The sequence below is a fragment of the Mesoplodon mirus genome (assembly GCF_964341445.2).
Source record: "Mesoplodon mirus genome assembly, chromosome: 4".
Classification (NCBI taxonomy): Eukaryota; Metazoa; Chordata; class Mammalia; order Artiodactyla; family Ziphiidae; genus Mesoplodon; species Mesoplodon mirus.
Genome location: NC_138979.1, coordinates 102027105 through 102043039, shown reverse-complemented (window position 1 = coordinate 102043039; position 15935 = coordinate 102027105). Strand labels below are relative to the sequence as shown.

At 42.4% G+C, this 15935-nt stretch overlaps 1 protein-coding gene across 1 annotated transcript; it reads right to left on the bottom strand.

Annotated features, from left to right (window-relative positions):
- Positions 1-525: 525 nt before the first annotated feature.
- Positions 526-15934, bottom strand: CATSPER2 (cation channel sperm associated 2). The gene is made up of 13 exons (XM_082617385.1): positions 15556-15934; positions 14933-15079; positions 14018-14191; positions 13756-13824; positions 10187-10359; positions 9271-9426; positions 8871-8995; positions 7450-7628; positions 7139-7238; positions 6779-6835; positions 3985-4196; positions 3453-3620; positions 526-1372 (listed from the first exon to the last, which is right to left on the bottom strand). Exons 2-13 carry the CDS (start codon positions 15075-15077, stop codon positions 1341-1343), a joined length of 1590 nt encoding a protein of 529 aa, XP_082473511.1. The 5' UTR covers positions 15078-15079; positions 15556-15934; the 3' UTR covers positions 526-1340.
- Position 15935: the final 1 nt, after the last annotated feature.

Sequence of the window (15935 nt, the reverse complement as noted above, 5' to 3'; positions counted from 1 at the left end):
TATTGTATTCTGATTGCTGGGTTCAATGGATGCTCCAATCCAGATCTTACTGGACCATTCCTTTCTTGAAATTCTAGGGACATTACTCTAGAATGACTATCCTCCTGTCTCTTCAGTTCTTCCCTCTCAGGCTTTTTTCTGGCTCCTCCTCCTCCTATCCCTTAAGTGTTCCTGTTTCCCAGGTTTCTCTCTCCAGTCCTCATTTCCTCTATTTGTACTTAATGGAAATTCTTTGTTATCTCTAATTCTATTTGATTCCTTTGGGGTTTCTAGGTATACAATTGTGTCTAAAAATAGTATTTGTAGTTCTTCTTTTCAAGTATTTATTTCTTATGATAAGATTTTAATATAATATTATATACTGACATTTATTTTTAAAACATTTTTGTTTTGTCCCACATGTTACGGGGAATGACTAAAATGCTCTTCCTTGAAACATAATGTTGGTTATTGGTTTCAAATAATCTTTTCTTACTTTATTTTAAAAATTGAGATCTAATTCACATAAAATTTACCATTTTAAAGAACACAATTCAGTGTTTCATGTATTCCTCATACATGTGTATGTTCATACATGTTAAGCACTCAATAAGTGATAGAATTTTTAATAATAAACATGTCTAAAGACTTGAGTCATCCAACAATGGAACATGATCCCCTCTAGATAATAAGTCACCAGTAACTAGAAACATTAAAACATTGGATAATCCCCTTTCAGTGACGTTCTATATAAAAGGTGTTCCTACTTTGACAGGAGATAGATTGACTCTAAAAAATCTGTGGGACATACTGATTTGCTCTGCCCCCTACAGAACAGAATCACTGCCCTCAGAAAAGGCAAGGAAATGGAATAAAGGGATGCTCTTTTGGCACAGAAACAGGTGAAAATGACGTTTGATTGAAGTTAATGGTGCCCAGGAGAAGCAATGTTCTTTGAGTAGCAATGGAAACAACAGTTCTCAATTAGTTACACTCACAGCTCCTGGGGTCTTCTTACTCCCAACCCCCAGGGGCCTGTACCCACCAGTGAGGGAGAAGGTGAAATTAGGACTCTAGCAGGAAGTAAATACTATAGAAAAGGTGGGGGCTATAGTGATAAAGCCAAAGAAAGAGCGAGAGGAGCTGTGGAAAGGGTAGAAAGCCAAGGACCATGGGCCTCACTGGCATCTGAACTAACTTCCACCTGATCTTATATCTTTCAGTATCCCCTATGTCTCAGAGACAGACCACTGTACAATTATCAGCAGGATTTATTAGACATTTATACTTGGAATTCTCCATTTCCAACACTTCCCTTCATTAATTTTTGCCAAAGATAGTGAAGCCATCCGCTGTCAGCTTTACTTGTCTTCAAAATTCATCAGCGCCTGCACTGTAAAGAAACAGACTGTGAAGCTGGAGAGCTAAGAATATTCAGAACATACAAATGTTTGGTGAAGACACTGTTTTTCTGGGTTCTAGGTTTCCACTCAAAGTTTTACTAATCTTTACTCTAAATTAAGCCATATGAGTCTGTCCTCTTTGCCACAGATGAATTAATCAGGATTAAAGAAGCCATCTTGCTACCTTCGCCGCCCTTTCACCCTGTTCTCCCCAGAACAAATGGGGAGGCAGGGCTGAGGACAGTTGGAAAGAGCAGGTTAACAATGCAATATTCGAAGTAGGCAAAGCCTGTCTGACATCCTGCTCTAAATTCCATGTTCCAATGTTATAAATTCCTCTTATTGCTCTCCTGTGCCCACCACACACACATTCCTCTTCCCCCATTGATATTTTCACTTTGGGTTGACTTCAGCTAGGTATTAGGAGGATAACACTAATCCACATTAAATTGTTTAAAAAAAATTGTCCCTAACTTTTGAAATTTTAGAGGGAAAATTCATTGATCCAAATTAATCTCTAGGTGGTGAAATCTCAAATGAGAAATTTAGGGAAAATAATTTTGAGCAGGTAGTTCTCAGCTTAAATCAAATTTTACTGTTTTTTTCTGGGCTTCCCTGGTGGCACAGTGGTTGAGAATCTGCCTGCCAATGCAGGGAACACGGGTTCGAGCCCTGGACTGGGAAGATCCCACATGCCGCAGAGCAACTGGGCCCGTGAGCCACAACTACTGAGCCTGCACGTCTGGAGCCTGTGCTCCGCAACAAGAGAGGCCGCGACAGTGAGAGGCCCGCGCACAGTGATGAAGAGTGGCCCCCACTTGCCACAACTAGAGAAAGCCCTCACACAGAAACGAAGACCCAACACAGCCAAAAATAAATAAATTAATTAATTAATAAAAAATTTTACTATTTTTTTTTAGAGAATTTTTAAAATTTTATTTATTTTATTTTTGGCTGTGTTGAGTCTTCATTGCTGCACGAGGGCTTTCTCTAGTTGCGGCGAGCGGGGGCTACTCTTCGTTGTGGTGCGTGGGCTTCTCATTGCGGTGGTTTCTCTTGTTGCAGAGCACGGGCTCTAGGTGCGCAGGCTTCAGTAGTTGTGGCACACGGTCTTAGTAGTTGTGGCTCATGGGCTCTAGAGCACAGGCTCAGTAGTTGTGGCACACGGGCTTAGTTCCTCTGCAGCATGTGGGATTTTCTCGGAACAGGGCTCGAACCCATGTCCCCTGCATTGGCAGGCAGATTCTTAACCTCTGCACCACCAGGAAGTCCCAACTTTACTATTTATTTATTTATTTATTTGGCTGTGTTGGGTCTTAGTTGCGGCACACAGGATCTTCGTTGCGGCACGCGGGCTCCTCTCTCTAGCTGTGGCATGCATGCTCAGTAGTTGCGGCGCATGGGCTTAGTTGCCCCATGGTATGTGGAATCTTAGCTCCCCAACCAGGGATCAAACCTGCGTCCCCTGCATTGGAATGCGGTTTCTTAACCACTGAACCACCAGGGATGTCCTAAACTTTACTATTTTAATCACATATTTTCTCTGCATAGGCTTGACTCTAGAAGGGACTGAAAGGAAGAGGAGTCTGCAATTCATAAACCTCTTGAGGACAGTGGGCACTTGTGGGCTTTCTGCTGACTGTCTAAACCCCATAGCTATTGAACTTGAGCCTGAGGCCCTTACTGTTGAGGTCTGAAAGGTGACCTTCAAAGAGAAGAAACATGTACAAAAGGGGGCAGGCTGCCCAAATAGAGTGAGAGCCCACCTTATCCTAATTTCCAGCAGCTGGAACTGGATCCTCTCCTCTTGGGAAATAAGCTCTCAGACCTAACAGGATTTAGGTATCCCCTATCAGAGAAGCAGGGTTGCCAGGTCCTCACTAGGTTAGAAGAAATCCAGACATATGCCCAGAATGTGACATACCAAACAGTGAATTTGCCTTTTTTAGGTGTGAGGTGGAAATTCAGAGGCTAAGGTGCCAAAATAGCAAAGACCCTTCTTCTCCCCAGTTATATATGCTACTCCAATGGACTTAACTCCTGGTCTCCATGGCTGCCCTAAATCCATACCTGCAAACTCTTGCAACCGCTTACGCTCCTCTAGGTTATACTGCAGCTTTTCTAGCAACTCAAAATATCGGAAGAGCGAATCCCTAGGCCAAATAACACGTTCATCCTGATCCATATCCATTAGCCCAGGCAGATTCTGGTGCACATGAGTCTCCCAGTCCAACTGACCTGGAGGGAGAAATGCTTGTCAAAAACATATCTAGATTCGTGGAAGCTGGATAAAAGCTGATAAACTCTATGGGGGCAGGCGAGGAGAAAGCAGGGATGAAAGAGGATATAGGAAGGAGAGGGAGAAAAGTATGTATCACCAAGACACCACTTCTACAATAAACAAAGAGAGGCACAACCATACTTTTCCAAAGTGCAGCAGAAGCACAGGGGAAATGAAGAAGCGTGAAGAAAGTAACCAAGGCCAGAAAATCGGACTGGTGGAGAAAATCGGGAAATGTGCATAGTGGGAGAGCTCCTATGAAGAATGGGATGTCTCATGGAGAAGGAGTCTGAATTCAACTGGGAGAAACCCTCGGCTTACCAATAGGGTCATAATATCTGGAGCCAGAAGAAGAGGAACAGTAGGAAGATGAAGATGAGGAGGAAGAGGAAGATGCAGACTTCTTCATTTTTGACAAGGACTTCTTTGTTTTTGACTTAGATGGTCTTGAACTCTCTTTAGTGGCACTGCGTTTGGACTCTTCTTTAGAAGCTTCTGTTAAGTCCAAAGGTTCCCCTTGTTGATTGGCATTTCTGTAAGTGAAAGGCAAAATTTTATTGCTTCAAATACATTTACACGATATGGCTAGTTCTTTCATTATTCTGATTCTGGCCCTGGCCTAAAGCTAGGAGTTAAGGCAATGAAGGCCAAACTGCTCCCCAAATCTAAGTTTAAGCACATCCAACCTAAATTATCCCATGTCATGTACCCCTATTAGTGCCCCTCACCACATAACATCTGTGCTCAGTCTTACTTGGGCTTCCACGTTCCACACCCCACCTTATTTTGCAAAGTTTTAGCCCCCTACCCCTTGGCCCTATGCCTATTACACCACAACTATAGCCTCTGGCCCACCGATTCCATCTCTTAATATTAGAGGGACCTTGGGCTCAGCTCTTTATATCTTCTCCATCTACAGTTGCTCCTTTGGTGATCTCATCTGCTGAGTTCGAATGCCTACCAGATGCAAATTTAAGCCTCTTGTCCAGACCTCACTCCTTAATCCAGACTTGTATATACAACTTTTACTCACTTAGCACCACTTGAATGTCTAAGGACATCTCAAATTCAATCAAAACTGAACTCTTTGCCCACCAAACCTCTTCCACCCACAGCCCTCCCCATCTCAGCTAATCAACCCTTCCAGTTGCTTGGGTCAGAACTTTCATCCTTAATTCTTCTCTCATACCTCACATCCAATCCATCAAGAAAGCCTGTTGAGGGCTTCCCTGGTGGCACAGTGGTTAAGAATCCGCCTGCCAATGCAAGGGACACGGGTTCAAGCCCTGGCGCAGGAAGATCCCACATGCCGCGGAGCAACTAAGCCCGTGCGCCACAACTACTGAGCCTGAGCTCTAGAGCCTGCAAGCCACAACTACTGAGCCCACATGCCACAACTACTGAAGCCTGTGCGCTTAGAGCCCGTGCTCTGCAACGAGAAGCCATGACAATGAGAAGCCCGCATACCACAATGAAGAGTAGCCCTGGATCACCCCAACTAGAGAAAGCCCACGCACAGCAATGCAGACCCAACACAGCCAAAAATAAAAAATAAAAAACAAACAAAAAGAGCCTGTTGACTCTACCTTCAAAATATATCTTTTCTCACTAGTACCACTGGTACCACTCTGGTCTGAGCCATCAATGCCTCTTGCCTGTATAGCAGCATAGCTTCCAAACTCATCTCTCTGCTTCTTCTTTTATTCTTCCCTCAGTTTATCATCAACACAGCAACCAGACTAATCCTTCTTAAATGTAAGTCACTGCATGTCACTGCTCCGCTATGTTCCCCATTTCACCTGAAATCAAAGCCTAAGTCCTCACAATGGTCCCCACAGCCCTACAGGATCAAGTCCCCATTACCTCTCTGACCTCATCTCCTATCATTCTCCCCCCTACTTACTCTGCTTCAGTCACAGTAGCTTCCTTGCTATTTCTCAAACACACCAGGCATGCTTCTGTTTTAGGACATTTGTACTAGCTGTTCCCTCTGCCTATAATACTCTTCCCGTAGATATCCACATAGTAATCCCTTGACCTCCTCCAAGTCTTTGCTCAAATGTTACCTTTTCAGAGGCCACCCTGACTACCCTGTTTAAAATTACAACCCATATGCAACCCCCCCTCTTATACTCCAATCCCCCTTAACCTGTTCTACTTTTTACTTTTTTATAATGCTTATCCTATTTTAATGTTTTTTATTAAAGTATAGTTGAGTTACAATGTTAATTTCTGCTTATAGCAAAGTGACTCAGTTATACACACATATATACATTCTTTTTATATTCAATGCTTATATTTTAATGTGCTAATTTTCTTATTAATATGATTGTTTACTGTCTCTTTCCTCCTACTAGTATATAAGCTCCGTGAGAACAGGCATTATTGTTTATTTTGTTCACTGATATACTCTGAGCAACTAATAAGCATTCAATAATTATTTGTTGATGGATTTCTTATTTCTCCTTCTGCTCTCTTGTCCACTGCTGAGCACTCAGGGTCTTGAATAACATGTTTCATGGAAGGTATTTTTATTAGTTTCCTGTGGCTGCTGTAGGAAATTACCACAAACTTGGTAGCTTAAAACAACAGAAATTTATTCTCACAATTCTGGAAGCCGGAAGTCTGAACTCAATGTGTCAACAGGGCCATACTCCCTTTGGAATCTCAAAGAGAGAAGGTTCCTCGCTTCTTCTTGCTTCTGGCAGTTGCCTTGCATCCACTGGCTTCCTCTGGCTTGTGGGTGCATCACTCCAATCTCTATCCCTATCTTGACATCTTCTCCTATTCTCTATGTCTATGTCTTCTCTCCTGTCTCTTAAATCCAGTGACCCTTGTCACTGGATTTATGGCCCACCTGGATAATCCAGAATGATCACATCTCAAGATCCTTAATTTAATTGCATCTGCAAAGACCCTTTTTCCAAATAAGGTCATGTTCACAGGTTCCGGGAGTTAGAACATGGACGTATCTTTTTGGAGGCCACCATTCAACCCACTATAATAAATAGTTATTGAATGAATGAATTCTCTCTCAAAGCCAATCTTCACCTTTGGTTTTCTACCCTTTCCTCCTTCATGTGTGTCCATCCCACTTCACATATACACTCCTAACCTGGCATCTATTTTGCTAACGCTTGACCTCTGTGCCTCAGGGATTAGGTTTTGTCTCCTGCAAAGCAAAAAACACAAAAGAGTGAAGAGAGTTACACTGAAGCAGGAGTGTAGTAAGGAAAAAGAATTTGGATCATCAAGTGAGAAGAATAAGTAAAGTTGTAGTAAAGGAGTGAAAAAGAGTGGGGAAGCCCTGACAGTGGATAAAGAATCAGGCAATATTTTAGAGCTGGGGAATTCTAACTCTGAGGCAAATCTGTCACAAAGGGGAAAATGGCATTGTGGCCAAGGAGCAGAAACAGAGAATGAGATCAGGGCACCCTCAAGAACTAAAGCTGGGTTTGAAAATGGGGAAGCAGACCTCTGGATAATCTGCCGCTTGAATATGTCGGCTTTGTGCTGAACCTCCAGGTGTGTCATCTCCTCGTTCAGCTCATTTCTGATTTTCTGGAAGTTAGTAACTGCCCCAAAGGGCCATTAGGAGTTGGGAGATGGTGGTGACTAGACATGGGGAGAGGGCTTGGGTGGGGAGAAACCAAGTGAAATATCCATTCCAGGCCCCGCACTTTCCTGTTACATCAGGTTCTCTCTCTGTAATTCACCAATCCTAGCTTTCACTCTAATTTCTTCCCAAACACCCCTCTCACCAAGTTTCACCTCTTCTATGCTTACCCATCATGGCTACTATGATGTTTCGAAAGATAATGGAACCAAGTAACAACCAGAGGATGACATAGATGCTGCTGAAGGTACGGCTGACTTCAGGCACCTTCCAGGTATCCTGAAGCAGTGCATACCAATGATCCATAGTAAAGAGAATGAACACTGTCACTATGGAATTCGGCAGGTCCCTAAAGAAAAAGGAGGTGTGTGTATAGACAGAGCTAATTCTCTAAGAAACACTATCATTCTTACTCTCAAAGCAACATAAGAGCATTTCTTTGTAGTTTGCTCTGACTTTAGCCCCTTTTCTACCATACTCAATTTTTTACCTGATCTTTCTTCAGTTTGAGATTGTTTTGTTAGGTTTTCCTTTATCATGAATAATCTATGAATAGCTCTCACCATTTCATCAGTGCCTGGGGCACAGTAAGTATTTAATACATAGGTAATGACTGAATGTTTATAAATTGAATCACCAACTACACATCATTTTTTTCTAAGTTCATTCTCCACTGTTCTATGGACTTTGCCTAACAGAAGGTCACATACAAATTTAGCAAACATCATGCCTACTTAGTTTGCTGGCATGAACTGACAGTCAAGTAAATGCACGGATATGTGACATAAACATGTGATTCCAAATAATGAATGATAATGAATATATCACAAAAGGTCTCAGGAAGATATCTAAAATTTCCTTCTTATCCCTCAATATACAGATTACTGAAAACATCAGCGCCTGAATAGAATGAATTCTAGGACTTCCCCAAGTCAATACTCTTACAAAACTACCTGTTAGTCTAAGATAGAGACCTGAGAGGTGCTGAAAAGATTGGATTCCAATTCACAAATAACACTGTCTCCTCTAAATCCAAATTGACTTTCTACTAGTAATCAGTGTTCTCTAGACAAAAAGCTTATCAGGATTTTACTTTTGAAAGAATTTAAGTATGTGCATGTGTAATCTCTACATTTAAGAGACTGGGGTAAAACCAGTGACCATGTTTGAGGTCATAGTAACATTTACTGATCACTTACAACGTGTGAAATGCTATGCTAAATGCTTAAATGAATTACCTCATTTATCCCTACACTCTTATGAAGTAGTACTACTTTTAATCCCATTTTTCAAAAGAGGTAACTGAGACATGGAAACCAGGGCTTAACCCCTGGAGTATCCTGCTATTTAAAGGTAAGGGTAAGTTTGAATTTGCAAAACCCAAAGCAAACCAGGAATAACTGACCTATCCTCAAAATTGGAGCTAATACCACTCACTATTCCTTTGCTTTCTCTTTACCTCTCTTTACTGTGTTCTATTCCCATTTCTTACAATATATTATATTTTTTGTATTACTGTACTTTGGACTAGCTTCCCAGTCTTATGCCCAAATTCTCTCCCCCAACCCAGGCTTCCCCCAGTCCTGCCTACGAGAAGAACATGTGATACTCCAGGTCCTGGCGAGTTGAACGGGTGTAATCCTCGAAGAAGTAGACACCAGTCACAGCAAAAATGTAGAAGAAGATAAGCAGCAACATCAAGAGGGAGGTCATGCTCTAGAAGTCATGACCTTGAGTCAGAGCTGGGCCAGACTAGGCTGATCTCCACCTACAGCCTAGTCAGACCCACCCTGGAAATCCCCCACCAAACCCTCACTTCTAGCCTGAGCCCAGTCATCTCTAGAACACAGCAGCTTGTCCCTAGCCCTTTCTCATCGACAACATTTCACAGGGTCTTTCATTGCCTTCTTTCATCCACCCAGACTGTTTCATGTTAAACCCCCATGTTTATCCACCTTGCCCACTTGATACAGCTGCAGGAGTCAAATCACCTTGAGGGCCCTGACCAGGGCCAAAATAATGACTCGAACTTGACGGAATCGTGCAAAGAGTTTAAGAGACCTTAGCACCCGGCAGATCCTCAGCAACTGGAGCCATACGGAATGGCTCGTTACCCCTACCAGCACCACAACCTCAGGAATCAGGGACTGTAGGAAACACACAGATCATGAGTAAAATATACCCCAAAGCACCCACGCTCAGTTGCCCTTTTTTTTTTTTTTTTTTTGCGGTACGCGGGCCTCTCACCGTTGTGGCCTCTCCCGTTGTAGAGCACAGGCTCCGGACGCGCAGGCTCAACAGCCATGGCTCACGGGCCCAGCCACTCGGCGGCATGTGGGATCTTCCCGGACCGGGGCACGAACCCGTGTCCCCTGCATTGGCAGGCGGACTCTCAACCACTGTGCCACCAGGGAAGCCCAGATGCCCCTTCTTTATCTCTTCATTGTCATAGTTCCTTGGTCATTATCCTTTGAAAAGCCTTCTCTGGGGACTGTTTCCTATTCAGCCTTTCTATAAGAAATTACTTAAACCCTGCACTTCAATTTGCTCAGACATTAAAAGGGGATAAATACAATGCTTAACTCATTGGGTTGTTGTGGAGCTCAAATTTTTAAAAATGCATGAAAAACAGGATAGTTTCTGACATTTAGTAAGTGGTTAGTAACTGGTAGAGGTTATTGCTGGGGTTAATGTTGTGATCAGATTCTTCCTTGCTCCTCATACTAACTACTCCTACCATGCCTGACTTTTAGAGAAAAAAAAAAAAAAACCAAAATAAGGAGGTTAGGTACATTTCTATTTGTTTCTTCCTGTGCTCTAAGTATCTTAACTTTTCTTGTCTTTCTTTGATTCACATAGGCACATTTCTCAGCCCAGTAAACTAATCTTCAGGATATCTATCCTTACCAATATGGTGACAACAAAGTCAAAGACATTCCAGGCATTCTTCCAGAAGAGGAAAAAGCTGGATAGCCACATAAGAAGGATCTCCACGATGAAAACAAGCAAGATGAACCAAGCTGCCACCTCCAGAGTCAGCTTCAGTGGCCACAGTTGGGTATTTGAGGATTCGAGCAATTCTGTGAGAATAGAGCAAAGGATGAGTAAAGGGTAAAGAAGCAGGAAGTTGAATGATGGAGAATGATCAGCAACTGTTAAAAACCACAGTTGTGCCCACTGCTATGCCATTTTTCTTTTGAGTTTCTCCTCTTAATGCCGTTGTTGCTTCAGCCTGTGAAATTCAGGGGAGGGCAGAATCGAACATGAAAAATAGCTACAACTCATCTCCTGCTGGTACCGGTATGTCTAACAGCTGCAAGTTACTGCCTTCCCACTCTGGGGTCAGAGAGCCACCAAGGGATTGCTCTCTTAATGACCACCAACCGTATCTGTTCTGTTACCCTGGTACCAAACTTCATGAAGAAGCAATAGGCCTTGAGAAAAGAACACAAATGTAGGGCCATGACATGGAAAGTGTTTTATAACAGATCTCGGAACAAGAAGCCAGATTCATGGGGCATATTAGGTTATAATAAGAAATTACTTGGTTCTTTGTTACTTTTAAAGCTTCCCTTTTCTACTCTGCCTAAAATTGATTTTATTCTGCAAAGCAAACTGAATTCTATACTTTCTCTCTAGAACCTAATTATTTGCTGACTTCAATTCCTTAACTCATTTGCCTTCACCTTTCAACTCTCTTCACCTCTTCTATACATTTAATAGATGTATATCATGATGTAGAAAAAAGCACTGAGATCAAAATAGGTTTAAAAGCTAAATAAAATTTTCTCTTTGAAACAGAACAATCTGAGAGCCTCCAAATGCACTATGACTGATATGCCTGGCAGTTAATAGAGACAAGAGAATACTCAATCACCCTGAACAACACAAATGGCTGTGTAGATTTTGACACTTACAGTTTTAAATTGTTATTGCTTTTAGCAGTGTTTTGGCTAATTACATTAACGAAGTAAGGAACACTGATGTTGAAATACAACTTAATGAAGAGCAAAAGAATAATTCCGCAAGTTTATCTCAAGACAATCTTCATCAGATTCTATAAATTGCATTCATCTGATAGAAAATTTTATATGGCATATGAAGATATCTCTAGAACCTCAAAAATCAGTGTTTAAATTATAATAATGTTGTACTCAGTTTTTTGTTGGAAATAAGGACTATTCACACTCACGATGTGTTATTTTCAGAGAAGGGCTTGCAAATGAGCCAAATCTTTTTTCTTTTCTCACCTTCTCACCATTTAGAAACAAAATATGAAAATTATAAAAATAAGCCCATTGATTAAAGTTTAAAGTGCAAAGTAGAATTACCAATATCATTGTGGAAGAAGATTTTTTTTCTATTTTTTTATGCCCAAACACATAATTAAATTTCCACCTACTCTCTAACATATAATATGTATTTAACATACAATACACAATGTTGTAAACCTAAAACTAATATATGTTATATCTAAACTTTTTAAAAGAAACAGAAAATTTAGAAATATAATACATAGGGAATTCCCTGGCAGTCCAGGGTCCAGTGGTTCGGACTCGGTGCTTTCACTGCCATGGGCCCAGGTTCAATCCCTGGTCAGGCAACTAAGATCCTGCAAGCCACTTGACACAGACAAAAAAACACCCAAAAACCATAAATTAAATATATTTGATCCCCAAACCGAACTTAATATATAATGTCACTTAAAAATTCATTTGTAGACAAATCATATATTTTCTTTAAAAAAAGCATGATCACTTATAAAATGGCAAAAGTAAAAATTTGCTTACATTTTATGATTATTAAAATTATAAAATAATATGCACTAAAATATAATGTTTAGCAACATGTTAGTCTAAATTACCATTTTTACTTCAACTTGCTTCTCCATATCACAGAAAAAATGTGATAAAATAAAATGATTAAAATTACTGTGGAGGTTTTCAAGGTTATATATGTTTTTCTGGGAAACAAAATCATAAGATGAAAAAGATTGGGGAGCTTTGATCTAGAAAACTGTTTGTTCCTTATCTATAACAGCATTCTTTATGATCTGGAAAATTGCTTTTTAAAAGTCTAAACAAAGTCTTAATGTTTATCACACGAATTAGTCTATTCAAAGAAATCTGCTAGTCACAAATTATTTCCCTCTGCAAAATCCCTCCTGACTTTCTACCATGAGAATGTACTTAATAAGATACAATTTTCATGAGCTTGCCAGGTGATTCCCACTCAGGCAATCTACCTATCTTCTGGCACAGTGAACATGTTTCATATTCAGCTGTTTTACCAAAAAGAATGGTTAGTGTTATTCTATTTTGATTTGTCTGTTAGATCCAGGGAATCCCATGTATTTACTGCTACTTACTTTATTCCAAGGTTGAAATCTATATCTCTAATCCCACAGGGCAAATACTTGCCAATTATCATTATCAACAAGAAATAGGAAATGTGGGTGACTTCATTTAAAACCTTCATTACTGTGGGGAGGAAATAAAACAGTTCAAAGCATATAGTATACTGCAGTTGGTCAATGACACCACATACTGTTGTGTATTTAAATGCCTTTGACCTGATTCCATTAAAGACTATTTTTTTAAATTTACTTTTTATTTTTATTATTTATTTTTTGGCTGTGTTGGTCTTTGTTGCTGCGCGGGCTTTCTCCAGTTGCGGCAAGTGGGAGCTACTCTTTGTTGTGGTGCACGGGCTTCTATTAGGGCTCTAGCGCAGGCTCAGTCATTGTGGTGCATAGGCTTAGTTGCTCTGCGGCATGTGGGATCTTCCCGGACCAGGGTTTGAACCCATGTCTTCTGCACTGGCAGGCGGATTCTTAACCACTGCGCCACCAGGGAAGTCCAAAAGACTATTTTTAAAGTGGGAAACTTCCCCAAAGTAGTGAGGATGAAATAAGGAAGTGAGTACTTCTACTGTCCTTTCTGAGCAGTTTGAGATGATAATCAAATGAGGTCACTGATTCTCCAAACATTTTTTTGCTTTTAATACATTTCATAAAATTTATGATTGGTTTTAGAGTCATCTACTCTTTAAGTCATTTTTTGGCTCACCTAATATCTTAGTTGTAACTCTACATACATTGTGAGTTTTCTTATTTGTACTTAATCTTTCTAAACATATTTGTAAAAATGTAGATGTTGGATCACTTGCTGATAGGTACCGATATCTCTATTAGAAAAGATTCATTCAAATTATTAGACTAACACAAGAAATGCAACTGGTCTTCCCATCTCCAATTCCTTGTGAGACTACTACACCCCACCTCTAAGTGTCTAGACTACCTTATATCTACTACACTTGAGAGCCCTTCAAATGTTTCTAGGTCTTAGCAGTTGCACAAATCCTACTCCAAGAGACTTAATTGTCCCTATCACAATTCAAATAACATTCAAATGTGTAAAATGATCAACTTAAAAGGAAAAATGACTCCCACCCTTTCATTCAATGTGAGTTCTCACCTATTTCAACCATCAGTACAATTGTATTCAGAAAGATGAGGAAGATGATAAAGTTTCTGAAGAGAGGACCTGTTTTCTCTTAAGAAAACATAGAGTGGAGTTCTTTTTGGTTTAGGCAGGTGACATAATTAGGGCAAGAACAGAACCGGTGAGAATGAGAAGAAAATAGAGTTTGGGAAGGGAAAAATAAGTCAATAGGCAGATGATGAGGCCAGAGAGACCGTAAAGCCATGGGATAAAAATGAGTGGCATGAAAGGATACACTCAAGGACCCATCCAGCCCACAAGGAAAGAGGTGGCCTCTCGCTGCAGCGCACTCGAAGGGTGCTCATCAGTCTCTGGGCATGTGTAATCCGTTCTACATGACGAGGCTTTATGGAAAAGCGCACAAGCTGGTGTTGATCTCCCAACATAACTTTCTTCTGACAGGAAGGATCTACACCAAAAATAAAAAAGGGACAGTGGATAAATATAAAAAGAAGTCTGGGGGCCTCCCTGGTGGCGCAGTGGTTGAGAGTCCGCCTGCCGATGCAGGGGATACGGGTTCGTGCCCCGGTCTGGGAGGATCCCATATGCCGCGGAGCGGCTGGGCCCGTGAGCCATGGCCGCTGGGCCTGCGCATCCGGAGCCTGTGCTCCGCAACGGGAGAGGCCACAACAGTGAGAGGCCCGCATACCGCAAAAAGAAAAAAAAAAAAAAAAAAAAAAAAAAGAAGTCTGGGAGTATCAGGAGCAGGTAGGATTGGGGGCAGGAACACCGGTTACTTAATGGGCCTCCTAGTGCAGGGTCTTACCTTGCTGCTCCTTCACACAGCAACTAGTACTATTTTGGAGTAAGAGCTAACCTACTGCTTATGACCAACACTGTCCCTGCCCAGAATAAAGGCTGCAGGTTCAACACTCAAAGTTTTAAGTGTCTTTGGTAGAAACTTCCAAGTCAGCCAGGGCTAATAGTTACCCTAGGCCTAAAAGTGAGTGACACGGGTTCCATCTCCTGGAACCAGAGTTTTATTTATAAAGGCTTTGATTTATCAAGTTTGGTGTAACTTCCAAACTAGCAACCAAACCACAATCTCCTCTGAATTTTCCACCCTTAAAATTGCCTCTCTGCTTCCTACTCTTTGGAGGGTGTGGATGGGAGTCTTAAATTCATCCTAGTGAAGAAACAGGCTGCTGACCAAGTATCTCTCGAGTAGTGTGCCGTGGCACAGCTTGGCTCAAGCCGTGCAGATGCTCAAGGAGAGAGAAAGTATCAATGAGTCGGGAACGAATGGCATCAGCCCGGGGCAGTTGCATGTGTCCTTCTGGGTGATAAGTGGCCATGTCTGTTAAGAAAATAAAAGAATCGAGTGTCATTTCATTTTTGGAGTTGCACCAAGCCTTCCCTTCCTCCCAACCTCTTTGCCCTAAAGAAGACACATTGTACCCAGACTCAAGGCTTTTTTAAACAAATGAGACAGGAGTCATTACAGAGAATCTGCGTAGTTGACTAAGCGGACAGGCACCTTCACCTGTGTGACAGCATTTCTAGTTAAAAGCAGCAGCCACAAAGAGCAGGAGTCCCGGGGTTGGACAAAGAGGAATTCAGGCACCACCTGGACCTGAGGGTATCAGGTAATGCGATGAGGTGGGTCAGTGGGAGGGCTTAGGACTGCCGCCAAAAGAAAAACCAAGTTAAGAGGAACTGGACAAAATGCAACAGCCTGACATTTTGAAAATGTGTCCCGTCCCAAGTGTGTCCACTCCAACGCGCTCCCTCGGGTGCCAGCTCCCTCTCTCAATTCCCACTTCTGGGCCTCACCTTTGCCCAGGCTCTCTTCCGCCCACTCAGCCCTGACTTCACTCCTCCTCCTCCGGCTCTGACGCCCCCTGAGCTCGGCTCTCCCCACGCGGGGCGAGCTCAGGGTCGGCTCCCAGCGCCGCAGCGCCGCAGCGCCGCACGTCCAGCTCCGCCAGCCCGCCCGCTCCCGGGTTCCGGCTCGCCCCGGGCCCACCCCCAGCACCAGGCCCGGGCGCCAGCCCCCTCCCGGCTTCGCTCGCCCCGGCGCCCGTCGCCTCCGCCCAGCCCCGCTCTCCGGCAACTCGGCGGTTACCAGCTGGTCCCGCCCGCCCGACGCAGGCGCCGCACAGCCAATCGGCGGCTGCCACACTGCGGCCCGAGCCGGGCTTGGGGGTTGGGAC

Excerpts from the sequence above, each read along its gene's own strand:
- CATSPER2 (XM_082617385.1), bottom strand. The coding sequence starts at position 15,077 with ATGGCCACTTATCACCCAGAAGGACACATGCAACTGCCCCGGGCTGAT. Across the intron at positions 9,427-10,186 it reads ACTTTGTTGTCACCATATTG|TCCCTGATTCCTGAGGTTGT; the intron begins GTAAGGATAGAT and ends TGTTTCCTACAG. Across the intron at positions 8,996-9,270 it reads CCCTGGTCAGGGCCCTCAAG|AGCATGACCTCCCTCTTGAT; the intron begins GTGATTTGACTC and ends CATGACTTCTAG.